General features: G+C 40.5%; 2 protein-coding genes across 5 annotated transcripts in view; both read right to left on the bottom strand.

The window, feature by feature from the left end:
- Positions 1 to 2,549: 2,549 nt before the first annotated feature.
- On the bottom strand, positions 2,550 to 7,780 carry CNTF (ciliary neurotrophic factor). 2 transcript variants are annotated; one of them, XM_078433505.1, is made up of 3 exons: positions 7,676 to 7,780; positions 4,567 to 4,729; positions 2,550 to 3,102 (listed from the first exon to the last, which is right to left on the bottom strand). In XM_078433505.1, exons 2-3 carry the CDS (start codon positions 4,678 to 4,680, stop codon positions 2,614 to 2,616), a joined length of 603 nt encoding a protein of 200 aa, XP_078289631.1. In that variant the 5' UTR covers positions 4,681 to 4,729; positions 7,676 to 7,780; the 3' UTR covers positions 2,550 to 2,613. The 2 variants fall into 2 exon arrangements, with proteins under 2 accessions (XP_078289631.1, XP_060462718.1); XM_060606735.2 differs by having other exon boundaries at positions 4,567 to 4,734; positions 7,676 to 7,775.
- Positions 6,427 to 16,287, bottom strand: part of ZFP91 (ZFP91 zinc finger protein, atypical E3 ubiquitin ligase) — a 45,895-nt gene continuing 36,034 nt past the window's right edge. For 2 of the 3 annotated variants that reach the window (XM_060606730.3, XM_060606729.3), the window contains exons 7-11: positions 15,754 to 15,804; positions 15,252 to 15,330; positions 13,777 to 13,891; positions 10,638 to 10,737; positions 9,679 to 10,288 (exon numbers count right to left, since the gene is read on the bottom strand). In XM_060606730.3, coding sequence (XP_060462713.1) covers positions 9,778 to 10,288; positions 10,638 to 10,737; positions 13,777 to 13,891; positions 15,252 to 15,330; positions 15,754 to 15,804 — 856 coding nt within the window. In that variant the 3' untranslated portion in view covers positions 9,679 to 9,777. Of the gene's footprint in view, positions 7,786 to 9,678; positions 10,289 to 10,637; positions 10,738 to 13,776; positions 13,892 to 15,251; positions 15,331 to 15,753; positions 15,805 to 16,287 lie in introns of those variants that run through there. The other variant, XM_060606731.3, reaches the window with a different exon arrangement.

Genomic DNA, 16,287 nt, shown 5'->3' on the forward strand with positions numbered 1-16,287 from the left:
AGGCTCCGCCGAACTGTCAGCACAGAGCCTGACGCAGGACTCGAACTCACAAACTGTGAGATCATGACCTGAGCCGAAGTCGATCGCTCAACCAACTGAGCCACCCAGGCGCCCCTCCCCATAATTCTTTTGAGGCATGCTGCAAGTTTTTTTTGAAGAAACTGATACAGAACTCTTACCACAACGCTGGGCGTACACTCAGGGGGACTTGGTTGCTTACTAATCAAGACTCACACAGCTTCCTATTTTTCTCCCATTCAGTAGTTAGTACTTGTACCTTTTCTGGACCCTCTGCCACTTCGAATGTGCCTCTTACAGATAAACATTTCTACACATGTAACTCAACAAAGCTTAAGTCATGCTCCCTTGATTTCCAAAACTTCTGCCAACGTCTGCTCTGCCTCATCTGCTGAATATAAAAACAAAACCCTTGGGAGCCACTTCTTTCAGATTCAGGTTTGTGTTCAGTTACTCCCCAGTAAGAAACTGTATTCCCATCTTTATCCATTAAACAGAAAGAGCCTAAAATACTTCATAGGTAAATCTACGAGCTTCACATTAATAAACAGGTACTTTATCCATTAGAAATACTGCTCTTAAGCAAAAGAAAAAGTTTAAATCAGAGAAAGCTTAAATGAAGTAAGCCTCTCTGCTTTTACTGAGACAATATCTACCTATACACCAAAATTACAAATGAAATAAAAGCAAACATTAACCTCGAGTGGCAGCCGGACCCAAATGTTTATTACTACCCTCACTTTCTTCTAACCAGCCAACTCTTCCTCTTCTCATGATTTCTCTTTATTTGGTACCCAGCCACCCTCTGAGATACAACCGAACTCCTCCCTCCTCCAGAAAATGATTTCTGGCCCTCGTTGAGCTCCTCCCTAGAACTCCCTAACCCTAACCTCGTGCCTCACAATTCCAACCAGAACTGATGTCTTCTACACATACAAGGCCATTTCCACAGATGTATATTGCAGAGCAGGGCCTTCCTTGCCCTGTATTGCCACAGTGCCTCTCCCAGAGTCCTCATAACACTGACCTCGTGGAGTTGTGGACACAAACCCTTGTGGGAAAAAGATGAAAGCTAAGTCACCCCATCCCAATCTCATGCAACCTATGTGGTTAGCCCTCTCTGACTCATGGTTCACTTAAGAGCACAGCAAGTAAACTAAACTGATTTGGGTCCCCCATCCACGATGGTGACTTTAACTGGTAGCATAAAATAACGTCACACCTGAGAACTTCTGGGTTTACACTGCAGCACTGGTTCGTATGCCTGACCGCAAATGACCTTTTCCATTAATGCCCACATTTACTAGTTGGGGTCTTTCATATAGTGTTTCTCTCAAGAACATTGAACACAATGCCCTGCCCCTTTCTTGTGAAGCATGGAGGCTTTGCTGTATATTGCTTCAGTATCGCTGGCATTCCCACTTGGAACAGAGTGGGCCTCACCCTCTCCTCATGACTAAGTCCAGAGAATGTGTGGTAAAAGGAGTTTTGTGACATTTTAACCTGAGTAGTATTCCAACCATTGTGCATGAATGCTTGGCTTACAGTGCCTATGTCGCCACATTGCTGATTACAATAAATGTGAGGTAACCTAGTACGAGTTGTGCCCAATCCAAAACTCAAAAACATTTGTGGGCACTCTAAAGCAGCCTGGAGCTTCCGAATTTCACAAGTCTGGTGGGCCTAATCTTTTCCCCAAACTGAATCTTAACATCTCCAGTGCTCTCTTCTTAGCTAGGCATGGGCAACAAATACTGCCCTTCATGCAAATTTTGTTCTAGTAACATATCAGGACACATAATGGGGATTGTTTTTCCAGTGCTAGGGATAGACTACATGGGTCAATTTTCCAACCCTCTGTGACACAGAGGTGCAGTGAAAGAAGTTCATAATTAGGCCTCTAAAGTGAAGGGCACATAGGCTTTAGAGTGAGAAAGATCTGAGTTCAAACTGAAGCGTGCCATTTGCTAGGTGGGTAACCTTGAACAAGTTGTAATTTCTGTGACCCTGTTTTCTCATCTGCCAAGAGGGGAGAACACTACCTCCCTCAAAAGAGTTGTGGAAATTACACACAGAGCCCCTGGCGTACTGCTACAATACAGTACATACTCCATAAACGTTAGTTACTATTTTTATTATCTGTGAGTTTGAATTGGCTAGTAGAGTCCATGATTTTTCATTCACTGTTCCAGTCTTCTCAGAAAAGTCATCTAGGACTAAAGTTAAACATACATTTATCCTGTGAGACTGTTAAATACTTGTAAGGTTAACTTAGTGGGTAGAAAAGGTTAGAGCACTAAAGTGGAAGGATGTTGCCCTTGTCCCCACTCCCTTATGGTCCAAAACACACACACACACACACACACACACACACACACACACACACACTCTCTCTCTCTCTCTCTCTCTCTCTCTCTCTCTCTCTCCACAATAAACCTTATGCCCATTTGTCCATGTCTACAACCATACTTGATGAAAATGCCTGTGGTCTTAAAAGGTTAGAAAACTTTCAAAACTTAAGAATGGGAAAGTGAGGCCTCAGGGAACTGTGTATATTCCACTAGAAAAGGAAGGGGGAGAGAAGAGGGAAAACTGCTATATTTTCTTGTCATTAGTAATATAATGGCTCCCGTGTGCCGGAATCCCAGTCTGATGAGAAGAAATGACTCGAAGGTCACGAATGGATCTAACTGTCCACTGTGAAAGCTCTCGCAACACCTTCAGGCCCCACAGCTTCTTCTCAAAGAGACCACCATCTCCAACAACGGTAGGCATCCCATCGGCCTCATTGGGGGGGATCTTGTGTTCCAGGAGCATCATTAATTCCTCCAGTTGGTAAGCAAAGGCAGCAACTTGGAGTAGAAGGGTATGTATTGCTTGATGGAAGTCCCCTTCAGCTGGAGTAAAATGTACCTGTTGGTCTTCTAAAAGCCTGGCCAACATAACATGGAAGGCTCGATAAGCTTGGAGGTTGTCTTGGAGTCGTTCTGCCTCAGTCAGCTCACTCCATCGATCAGTGCTTGCCACTGGCACACCATCCACAGAGTCCAGGTTTATGTTCTCATTCAGGCCCTGATGCTTCATCTGGCCAAGGATACATAAAAACATCATATCTTCTGTAATTATCCCAACATTTTTATTTCATCCCTAAATCTCATGTAAAATCTTTTTCATCTTCCTGGTCAAAAAGGATCCAGATTGTAAAGAAAATAACAAATCTACAAAAGGAACTCTTTATTTGAGATCCAATGATGGGACTTTAGGAAGACCTTATTGTCTCTGAAATTATACATACTGTTTTGACTACCTGTTCAGTTTTTGTGGGAGAATCTGCAGTTTTCATTGGGTTCTAAAGGTTGAAAACCACTGGTCTAGGGGCGCCTGGGTGGCGCAGTCGGTTAAGCGTCCGACTTCAGCCAGGTCACGATCTCACGGTCCGTGAGTTCGAGCCCCGCGTCAGGCTCTGGGCTGATGGCTCGGAGCCTGGAGCCTGTTTCCGATTCTGTGTCTCCCTCTCTCTCTGCCCCTCCCCCATTCATGCTCTGTCTCTCTCTGTCCCAAAAATAAATAAAAAACGTTGAAAAAAAAAAAAAAAAAAAAAAATTTGAAAACCACTGGTCTAGAATGCTTCCTTCCCACTTCAAACTGCCTCCTGGAAACTGGAGTATTTTAAATCATATTGGAGATTTGAGTAACTTAAACATACTTAAAAACACTGGGTACATCTATGAAGCCCTAGAATTAACCCACTGCAGAATTCTTCTAACCCCCTGTCTCTTCCATTGTCCACTCTCAATGGTGAGGACAATCCTTTAAGAGAATTCAGTGGGAATTCGTTTAAAAAAAAAAAAAAATCAGACTCTTTGGTATCTCAAAGAGTCTGATTTCTAACTGGTGAGGCTGTACGAATCTATATCAGAACTCTCACAGGGCCTTCAGTGTTCCTATAGGCCTTAGATGGACACCGATGGGGATCTCCTTCTATCAGAAAACCGGTCTGGAACTCCCAGTGAATTTTCTAGGGGATCCTTTTGACAGTGTAGGTGACTATTCTATTTAGACACAGGGAGACTTGGTATAAATTATGAAAAAGTGGGTGGCTAGGAGAAATTCTTTGGATCTGTGCTGCTCTTCTCTCAATCCTATACACCTCACTCTTTACACAGTGCAAAAATTCAGAACAATGTATACGAAGAACCCACACTTAGAGGGCCCACGGCTAATCTATTCTGGTAGAATTCAGACTGTAGGCGATCAAATTAGGAACAGCCTCCAAGACATATAGCCAATCCTACCCAGAACCCCATGTATATTTTCTTATTCAAAGAGCATGTCTCCTAAATAGCCTAGAGAAGAAAATAAGGTCACAGGAGTTTCCTTAAGGGAAGGAACCATGAAGAACCATGTCAAATGACGGGCCCAATCTATGAATGACTATATGAGGAGGGCCTTCACGATTGGCAATGGGGGCTGGGACAGACATGGTGGTAACGGGCTTCATCAGAGGAGATGAAGTGAAAACAGACAACAGCAAAATAGGCAACTTACATAAGATTCCATAAGAGCAGTCAGATCTGAACGAATCTTCCTTGCTAGCCAGACAGAGCGGCTACAGAGGTCCCGGCGGTGAGGGGTCAGCGATGAGTGCTCTGCGAAAGCCATCCCCTAACTCAAATGTCCCAGGAAACAAGTGAGCTGGGTTTGCTTCTGTCTACACTGGTCCAAATAAGAAATGTGACTCTCAGACTAAATCCACTGGGCATTCTGTACTAATGGGATTGTGCACCCCACCCCCACCCCCTGCCTGACTCAGAGGTGGCAGCAAATTCCTGGCTGTGGATTTTTGTGCCTGTGGAATCAAAGGCCCCTTTTTAATCAGCTTTTTTTCCTGCAGTGTCTGCCTCCATCTCTCTCCTCCACTCAGTGCCTAGCCTACTTGTTTTTATGTCATTGTTTTGCTTTTGCACTTAGCAACAAGGTCACTATCACACTAATCCTCATGACACCCCTGCCTAATGTGATCTGTATTATATACATATAATCATTTAATTTTATTATTACCCTCCTTTGTATTCCCCATGTCCTCCTCTTTCTTTCCTTTTTTTGGCCTGGTAAAGTGTTCAAGAATATTAAGTTATTACTATAAATACAACCGCCACTGATTAAGCAGCTACTCTGGACCAGACACTGTGCTAAAGGCTTTAAAGCCTTTATTCGACCTATAGAATAATTCTATGAGATATTAATTTCCCCATTTTACATACGAAATTGAGGCTTAAAGAAAGTAAATAATGTACACAAAACCCAGAAAGCAGGCACAAAATTTCAATATAGGTCTCTGATTTTACAGCTGTTTCTCTCATTGACTTTCCAATTTCATTCTTTAGGTTTTTCACATTTGTTAAGAAATAAAGTTTATGTGAAACAGGTCCCTTAAAAATACAGCATCTTTTCATTTGTATCACTTCATTACGTATCTAAAGTTAGTTTAATTTACACTAAAAAATCAGCAAAGTAAGCATCTCTAACCTCGATCATGGTGCCTTCCTCATAGCTACAGGATGAGGAAGGTACTGTTTAGGCCTGTTTTCTTCCAAAGGACAGGAAACACCCAACCCTGACCGGGTAACATTTCTAAGGCAGTCTCAAGTGACAACATGCTTTTCTTTTTCTTCCTTAGCCCAGTCACACCACACTGCTTCTCAACAAGATAAGAGAATGAGCTGGGCTTTGAAATGAGGGCAAAAGAGTTTAACAGCATGTGCAGAGTTGTTCTTCTATTGCATTTAACTCCGTAGGTTAGAGGATGATACTTACTGACCCAAGAGCTGCAAGTGTCATCCCTGAATCAATCAATTAGCTCCCACTGTTTCATAGCATAGACGTTGCCTCTACACTGAAACCCACACCTCAGGTGCAAACTTCCATAAGTAAACAATAAGCGAGAGTAAGAAGGGAGAAAAGTGAGAAGTGGGTGCTGTAATAGTAGGCCTTTTAAGAATGTAGGAGGATTCTAGTTCTTTTTTTTAAGTTAGTACTTGCGTGGACACGGAGTTTTCTGAAAAAGCACCGATATTAAATGCCACCAAGGTTTTGTCACTTATCAGACTAACATAAACTTCACAGCATCCTTAACGTTCTACTAGACTAATAAGGCCATCTTTTCTACAAGTCTGCCAAAACATGGGAGGGATTTCCAAGTTTGCCAGATGATCACAGAATCTTATGGCAACTCAGCATTAGAAATCAAGAACTAAAATGAGTCAGATGCTAACTGTCTGATTCTCAATGAGAGCAAACAGCATCTGCCACATAAAACCTGCTCTGAGGGCACTTGTTTCTCACTGAACGGCATCAATGGTCTTCATCCTTTGGATAACTGTAATCATTACAATCAAGGAAGACAAGTTGCTTCCAAGAAGACAACTTTTATTTTTCTTCTTTACATATTTATTTTGGATATGTCTTAACTAGATTAAGAGAAAACAAGGATTTGAAAAGCAGAGTATCCCTTTTATTATAATTTCTTTTTACATAACCTTTTCAACCTAGATTCAGGTAACTACCTGTCTCTCCCATCAAAGGAGAAGGGTCCTGCACATTACAACAGGCAAAAAAGGCTTTCAGGAAATAAAATATTTTAAATTGATCCATTACAGTTTTTCAAATTTCTTGAGTACATTGGAAAGTGGGAAAAAGAAGGAGGGAAAAATGGTACTTCAAACAACCAGACCGTGATAACCTTAGCTGGCTTTAGTACACTTTTTAGATTTTTTTCCAACAGGTACAAAGGAGGTTCAAGTGCTCTATGTAGATGCTTTTCCATACCTGATTTCTCTTTTTTTTAACTCCCAGTAATCCTGGCCAGTGTGTATCCAAACTCTCTGAAGCACAGTAAGTCTCAATTATGCAGAATAACCACAGGCAACCAGAGATTAGGGGGAAGCGCATCTCCCAGAAAGAATACTTGTATCTGAGTTACATTTTCAGAATTTAGAATCGCCAATTCAAGATGGAGAATATGCAATGGGAAGAGTTATTAACAAGGTAACACAATTTGACTATGAGTAGGCAACGTGGAATTTTAAGGTTAGGAGAGCTCCTTGGAAGGACATAGAAGTAAACAGCGTGAGAAGCAGACAGGGAAAGGGAAGAGGGCCTAGTAGAAGCCAGCTTACTTGCACCACTTTTTATTGTGCTAGCATCCCTTTCTCAAAAGGAAAAAAGATAAAGTCCCTGGAGAATATTTTAAAATTGATTGCATACTGATAATAACTTATTGAAGCAAACTGTTGGCAAATGGTACCTATAAAGAGGTCAAGAAACAAAAGGAGAAACAGAAAGTTCCTAATTATTAGAACTTGTTGCTTTTGATGGGGAGGAGTGTGATATAGGGAAAAACATATTTTCCCTTTCTCTCATCAAGTTTTTTATGCAGTTTGCTTTTGTGTAGGTGGTTAAAATATCTGATGACTAACCACTGCAAGCACAACTTACAGGGACAAAGAAGATAAATGTGACGACGACAGAAGTTAAGTGTGGAGTCCAGATGCGAGCCAGTAAAACAGTATAAAAAGGACTTATAAGGGAAGTGGAACGACTTTGTTGTAAACACACCCAATCAATCTGATAATATTTTCAAATGTACTCAACATACCAGAGTCCATTCCAAATCCTTACTGTGGGCAGGAAAGCATATTCTACATCCCTTCTATCCTTATTCCATTTTCTACCCCCACACTGGAGGGACGGCAAATCTGCAACACTCTGAAAAGAAACAATGGTGCATTTAAGTCTGTTCACTGTAGGTGTCTGACTCCCTATCCCTGGCATCCCAACCACTGACACTAGTGGGTGTAAAGTAAGCCTCTTTCAGAGATGACATTTTGTTACCCCTCTTTTTGGAAAAAAATAAATCAAAGAGAAAATTAATAAACTTTGTCGTTTTAGTGTTTGTGAAAAACAAGCCATTCCTTATTTTGCTCCCAGCAAAACTTCATCCTTTCCAATAGCCATCACACATTTCTGACAAACAATGAATAGGACAAGCCTTTAACTCTGGCTTGTGAGGTACACAGAAGGATAGAAACTGCCCTTCTAATTCTCTAAAAATCCCCTAATAGGTTTTTAGTCTTCTGGGAGTTATAAACTTGTAAAAAAAAAAAAAAACACCACCTGCCTCTCCCATGGACAGTAATAAGCAGTCTACCCCATTCTATCTCAATGGAAGTGGTAATTCTCAGAATTTTAGGTGAAAGCCAAGGTGATTATTATACAAATTATTAACTTCATCTATGGAAGTCTTTCCTCTTCTGAAGTGTTCTTAGAAGGAAAACAAAACAGAGCAATTTTCCTTGACTTAAAACTGTACGAGTCATAGACCTCTTCACTGATGGCAGTGTCCTTCACTAATTGGGAGCTGGAATGAACCAATGATAAAGCAAAAACCAAAACAAAGCAAGGGGCCACAGTTGGGCCAACAGGAAGGTGTGCAGGAAGAAATGAAGGGGACAAAAAAAGAAAATAAATGCATAAGAGAAAATCTTGTATCTGTAATTCAGACCCTGAACAATCCTTCTCATCCTCTCAAAATTCCTAAATTTCAATGCTCTAAAAACTCAAAGAGCACTAAATACTGAAAACCTAACAACCTTCCCTAAATAGGCTTCTGAAAAAGCATTAGGCTACTGTATGCTACTGTAGTGATTTTGTTAGTGCTGAGGACCAGCTTTCTTTAAAGGCCACTGGAGAGCTATGATTTAGAGGCTGGCTGTGCTTCTTCAACCCTATATCTTGCCTTCAAAAGTACTTCTTATGGAAAGGACCCCATGTCAGAACAATCTAATCTCTCCCAGCCCCACAAAATATAGCAACAAAGATCCAAAAAAAAAAAAAAAAAAAAAAAAAAAAGAAGAAAATCAGACTTTCCATTAATAAATAAGGAATCTCAGGTTCCACAACACAAAAACACACATGTTCAAAGTGCAAATTTCTGCCATTAGTCTGGGACTTTTCTCACTGATACAGAGCCCTGTCTTATGGTCAGAGAAACCATGTAGAGGGCAGCCCCCCTCCCTGTTGGGAGCCTGCTTCCAAGCTAGTGAGCACCACTGAGAACCAGATGGAGGTGTTGGGAGGGGACTGAAGTGCTGGGGTCACAGAGGAGGGAGGTGGTCCCCATGAATCCTTCCTTTCCTAAACCCAGCAGGGAATGGAGGAGAAGGGGGTGAGTGAGAGAGGTGGGCTGTTTTAACAGCTCACCCTGCCAGGGGGCCTAAAGTGCCAAGTCAAGCTGCCAGCCTCCAGAGATTAGAACTGTATGATGCTTTGGGGGTAAGTGTGCCGCAGTGGGTAGAAGCCAGAACCATAGGGCAGCAGTGAAGGAGAAGGGGCTTAGAGGACAGTAATATACTATCAAGAGTTAAAAGCTGATCCAGAGCACATCAGAGTTACAGGTTTAAGAAGGGATCTGCCGGTGAGCACGAAGTCTGCCTGGCTGGAACGGAGTAGGAGGATAACCCTCACTTTAAGAGCTTCTTCTTTTTTGCCTACCTTTTTGGTAAAGGCAACATCAATTTTATAAAGGGGACAATAGAGGGAGAAGAAGGTGGGTGTAGATGTGTGTGCTGTGATCCACAATGGAAAGAGCAGGCCCTTCAGTTATTTTACTAGATTTTAAATGCTTTAAATTTTTTTTGTCCTTTTTATCTTTTAAATACAAAGTCTGAGCTGTCCCAGTGCCCAAAGTCTTCCCTTCCACTAAGGTCCAGTAGAGTCTGAATCTTCAATCAGAACCTCTGTGGTAGCACCGAGTATATCCGAGTTCATGACCAGCCCTTCAGTGCCCCCACTGCTGCCACTTCCCACAAAGATCTTCCCATCAGCCATCAGGCTCACCCGCTCTGTCCCACTACAGTATGACTTTGACATCCCTTCGGCTTCTAGCAGGAGGCACTCTCCAGAGGTGGAGTTTCCCAATGGCTCAGGAAGAAGAGGAAGACCCTGCCCATCTGCAGGTTGTGTCAGGGACTCTGGGTTAGTGCCCAAGATATCTGTGCTGGTGATGAGGGCGCCTGCATTGGCAGCCAGAGCTTCGGCAATCAGCACCTCGGGGTGGCTTTTTGCTTTGTGTGCCACTACGCTGTCCTTCTTCTCAAATTTTTTGCCACAGATATTGCAAGAGAACTGGTAGAAGGAATCTGCATCATGCTTCTTCATGTGCCAATTAAGGGATGCCTTTTGCCGACAAGTAAATCCACAGATCTCGCATCTAAGAGAGCGGAAGAGGAAATGGCTGATCAAACAGAGAAATGAAAAGGGCTCTTACTCAGGGTCAGGGCAAGAACTTAGAGGTCAATATACAAGCAATAGACACTAACATATACTTGTGAAAAATTAGGAAAAGTTAACTAGATGGAAAACTAATCTGTTTTTTTCTTTTGTTTAAAAACCAGAGGAAACAAGGAAAAGTTCACTAAGTAACTTGCATCCCCAATCAATCCTCTGATTTGGTAAAAGTAAACAGCAGTGGCAACTGAAATGTCTGTACAGGGGCTAACCCGCGAGCAGGGCATGTATGCGCTTCTCCCCCAGATGTTCACCAGTAAATAAACACTCACTGTAACGGCTTCTCGCCAGTGTGAATCATCCGGTGCACTGCCAGATTATGAGAGCTCTTGAAGGCCCTGGCACAATATTCACAGATATAATCCCTTTGATCTAAGAAGAAAAATAATGTGGTTAGTGTTCCACTTCGAATCCCTCTTAAGTATTTTTTCCCAGTTTACAGTAAGCAAGCAGATGATCAGTTAGTAAGAGCAATATTGTTTTCAATGTATAAAATACACTTTGGATAAACAAAATTTTAAAAAGATATATACCATTTTCTTTTTTCATGTTTGTTTTTGAGAGGAAGAGAGAGAGACTGAGAGAGAGACAGACAGACAAGACTGTGAGCATGGGAGGGGCAGAGACAGAGGGAGACACAGAATCCAAAGCAGGCTGCAGGCTGGACATGGGGCTTGAACTCACGGACCATGAGATCATGACCTGAGCAAGTCAGAGGCTTAACCGACTGAGCCACCCAGGCACCCAGGACTTGTTTTAGAAAACTAAACAAAGCAAAACAAAAACAACCTAATGGAAATAGGAGAATTGGAACCCTAATCTCAATCTTACCAATAATCCAGATCTTGGATAAATTGCTTAGTAAGTAAACAACTACATTTTCCCTGGATTTTATTCTTTAAAACAGTTTTTCCAGACTGTGGAAGCTGAATGCTTACATATGAAGAATTTGGCACTCAAACACCAAAATCAACAGTAACAACAGAATTTGGCATCTCCTAGAAGAAAAGTGATCCACAATTAAAGTGGTAATCATGTCTTCTGTTTCAGGTTTAAAAAATGTTACCCAAGATAAACAATTTAAATTTCTCTCAAAAAGGTTCAAGTTGCTGTCATCATATATGTGCAAACAGTACCTGTATTCTTTACCTTATTCTCCTACCCCACATCTTCTGCACCATTCAACCCCCGCCTCTGTCATTTCACAATCCCCCCAAATTTTACAGGATTTTTGATGAATTTGGTAACATGGTGTAAAATCATGGGTCAAAGGAGCACTGCACTTAATTATTTCTTTATCACTTGGTTTTGGAGAGAAGTGGACAAGGAGATGCTCTGTATCTCTTGAATAAATGACCACTATGTTTTCTGGGCCTTTCTCTTAAAATTGCTACACATAGTCACAGTGAAAACACAAGGATAAGTAAAAAGGCAAACAATATCCAATTTAATTCTATGCCCCATCCCAAACAGTTCTAAAGCCAAGTGTGGGAGAAGAGCCAGGTTTTTCTCAAGCTTGAATATATTTGGGAATCATCTAGGGATGTTAGTAAATGCAGATGCTAGTTGAGCGGGTCTGAGATTCTGTAAGTAACTCGCTCAAGTGACATCGATTCCTGTTGGGCTATTTTCTACATGATGAATAGGCAAGGTCTAAAAATGCACTTTTAACCCAGAGACAACTCTTCAGTTTGTCTCCCAGGTCTTGTCTACCTTTCTAGTTTCATTGTAACATGCAAACCTGGGTGGGGCATCCACTTGCTTAAATAAATTACATTTTTAAACAATGTTTATTTTAATAGAGAGAGAGAGAGAGAGAGAGAGAGAGAGATTGAGAAAATGTACGAGTGGGGGAGGGGCAGAGAGAGATGGTTAAGAGAATTCCAAGCAGGCTCCACACCATCAGCACAAGCCCCACATACAGCTCAATCCCACAAACCGTAAGATCATGACCTGAGCCGAAATCAAGAGTCAAACATTTAACCGACTGAGCCATCCAGGTGCCCCAAATAAATTACATTTTCAAAGGGAGTCTGTACATACAAATTTGGAAAAAGAAAAACTGCAATGACATCATAAAATTTTATTAACCAAATACAAATAATTGGAATGGAGTGAATTTCTAAAGGAGTCGGTTTGTCATAGTAGTTACTTGATACTTACAGCTAATACCCTAAACTGGTTGTCAGAAACTACTTTTGTAGAGAATAAAACCGTATTAACAGGGAGAAGGAGCAGAGATATGGCAGCTAGCAAGGAATAGAGTGGAGACAACATTCTCCCTGAAGCAGCATGGTATCATGGGAAGACTGCAGACTTTGCAGTGAGTCAGACCTGAGCTCAAACCCTGGGGCTCTGAGAAGTCTGTGTGCCAGGCCCTGTGCAGTAAACAGCACTATGGATGTGATCTTATTTCATCCTTATAATAATTCCATGATATCTGTGACATTATTATCACTATTTTTCAGATGAGGAAAGGCGAGAAGTTAAGCAACTTGTCTAAGTCACACATACAGTAAAAGATGGAAAGGGTACATATATCAGTATAACAGTATACTGTATATACTGTATACTGTATAACTGTAGGAGACAACTAGAATTCCTAGTTGTACCCTCCACAACTACTGAAAAGATAGTAGGTAATAACCCAGTGCCTGGCACCTGCTCAATTAACTCTAATACCCAGCCTAATTTGTTCCTATTAACTGAATGGCTTTGAGATTGTCAATGGCTAAAAATGAGTGGAATTTGAATCCATTCTATATTATGTATTACGAAGGCATTTGGTTTCTCTTTTTAAAAGAAAAGCTCCTACAGGAGATTTCATGGGAATGTAATAGCTAGCCTTCACAATTTCAACAGCACCAGAATTGCCAGGAGCTAGTGAGTAGTTAGCATAAACCAGAGGCAAGCCTCTTTACCATCCAGGCTTTCTCTTCATACTCATTTCTAGTCCATAAGAGCTACTACAAAGTATCTACCAGAAAGGGAGTTAGAAAATCTTGGTTCTGTTAAAAACTAGTGATGTCACCAAGGCCAAGTTAATGTGCAAAGCCTCTGGTTTCTCAGCTGTAAAACAAGGATAATATAAGCAAACTTGGTGATGTTGAATGATGATAATAACATATGTAAAGTTTCTAGTCCACAGGTGATATAGAATATGTGCTCAATAAAAAAACTGTCCTGGTCATAAAAGTTCTTAAAAAAGTCAAAGGATAAAAGCGAAAAAGCCCTAGTTTGTTCATCTCTTATAAAATTTATGTTTTATTACATTTTATTTTCATACCTTTCTCTCGCACTTGACTGTAGACTTTTTAAGATTTACATTAGAAAAAAGTATCATTACCAATCTACATACTTAAAAGTAGAATGCACTTAACACTTGATAAAACATTTTATTTAAAAAAGTACCTGTATGATGTTTGGCATGTCGTAGAAGTTGCTTCTGGAGCCTGAAGAGTCGCCCACAGGAGGGATGAGGACATACATATTTCTTCTTCAGCAAATGCTGATACTTAATGTGGTGCTAAAACAGTAAGAGAATAGAAAGAGGGATAAAAATTAAGGCTTCTTGAAAGCTTGTTCCTTTGCTAAGTCAAAAGTGCTAAAGAAAAACCAAATACTCTGCATATGGATGGGGGTAGGGAGCAGTGTAATAAAATAGTTAAGAACATAGGCTATGGAAACAGATCTGGATTCCAATCTGGGTCCATCATTCATGAGCAGTGTGACCTTAGGAAGTGTACTTAAATACTGTAAGCTACAGTTCTCATTGGCAAAATGGAGACAATTACTGCCCTAACAGTACCAATTGCATTATCATGAGAATATAGAGATCATGTATTATATAACGCTGGATGCAGTAACTGGCCTATAGCAAAAGAATAGTACCAAACATTACTATAACAAAACCAGAATCAGAAAGTGAGGGCTTAGTCTCTCTTGCATTATATTTGCTGCTAAACTAAAAATCAAACAGGCCATTTGTCCTTTTTTTACAATGTTTATTTATTTGAGAGACAGAGTGAGAGTGAGTGTGAGCACACATGCACAAGCAGGAGGGGGCAGAGAGAGCAGGAGAGAGAAATCTCAAGCAGGTTCCGTGCTGGCACTGTCAGCGCAGAGCCCAACATGGGACTGGATCCCACAAACCGTGAGATCATGACCTGAGCCGAAATCAAGAGATGAACACTCAACCGACTGAACTACCCAGGTGCCCCCAAAGAGGCATTTCTTAAGGTTTAGTAATAAACATTTCACTTTCATGTCCTCTGCTAGACCTAAATATAAGCTGAATCTTTAATTCATTTTTAAAACTCTACTAAAAAAAAAAAAAAAAAAAACCCTAAAAATTTATTTTAATTAATAGATTTTATTTTAAGACATCACTGATTTGAGTTGCTAATTTTATTTTTAAAAATACACATTAAAATAAAGTCTGTTCATCTGTGTCTCTGGTGTGTTGGTAAAATCATCTATCAGAAGTATTTACACCATAATAGGAAACACCGGACTATTTCAAGGAAATCCTTTTTTTGTGCTATGTTTTTAGACATTTTTCTTTTTTTTTTTTTTTTTTTAATGTTTATTTATTTTTGAGAGAACGAGAGCATGCATGAGTGGGGGAGGGGGAGGACCCGAAGTGCACTCTGTGCTGACAGCAGAGGGCTCGATGGGGTCTGAGCCCACGAACCAGGAGATCACGACCTGAGCTAAAGCCAGACGTTTAACCAACTGAGTCATCCAGGCGCCCCTAGACACTTTTCTTGACATTGTATGTCAATGATAAAGCCTGCACAAGTTCACAAATTATAATATCTCATGAAATATGAGAACTAGTAATGGAACCTAACCTGAAAGGCTGCCTTATGTAACAACTTACTGACCTGCAAATAGCGAGGGTGAGCAAGAACGGTTCCACATCCTTCCATCTCACAACGGACATACTGGATTGGAGGCTTTTTCCTATGATCAGTATGTAGGAGATATGTTAGCAAACAGAAAAGAGGCACTCTGCACAGTGACTTAATTCAGTGCACTATAGGGGACAGCAATTTTACAGCACAAAGAATTAAAATCTCTTTACTAGTATACAGCTTGCACAGAATTTATGTTAGAAACAACCAGAAACGGCCAAATGTTTGATAAAGAGTTTAAAAAAAAATGGACAAAATAAATTAGAACTCCCCAAAAGGTAAAGAAGCATTAAGATTTTTTAAGACCCTGCAATGGAAATAAAAACACAGTAACTTTGCATCAAGGACATTAATAAAGTTGCGTTTGAGAAATTTTCAAACAGCCATTCCTGCAAGGTAATTGTGAGTAATTATGTGAGTAAAGTGCTTACCATCAGGAATAAGGAACACAGTAAGGGTATAAATTACTTACCTCCGTTTGGGTAATCGTGGACTTTTGTCATCTTTTCGCCTTCTTCCTCTCCTGTAATTAAAGAACAGAGTAACTATCCACATATTCCAGATTGAAGCTTGGAGTGAAGGATGGCTGAAGACATGTACTCAAGACCAAAGAGAAGGTGGCAGAAACAAAGGGTACCCCATAATAGACAGAACCAAAGACATATCTGACAAGCCAAACAAATAGGTCATTCTAAAATAATTTCACTTAAATAAACCTGCACAAGTTAAATACATACTTTTCTAAAACTATACATTACCATGGAAGATTTGGATAAACCTCAAGGTTACTACTTGAAGAGTTGTTTCAGTAAAATGTCTATCACCTAAATTTAATCAATTTAAAAAGTAGAATCGGAAGAGTCCATTAGCTAAAACCCCTGAGAATATAAACTCTACTCTCCTTATACAGAACCAAAAGCCTAAACACTTAAAAAAACAAAATCTTATTTCTGCAACAGGCAATGATGGCTGGACAGGAAGTCAAGATTCTTAAATCATTTGCCTT

The sequence above is a fragment of the Panthera onca genome, chromosome D1, assembly GCF_046562875.1.
Source record: "Panthera onca isolate mPanOnc1 chromosome D1, mPanOnc1 haplotype 2, whole genome shotgun sequence".
NCBI lineage: Eukaryota > Metazoa > Chordata > Mammalia > Carnivora > Felidae > Panthera > Panthera onca.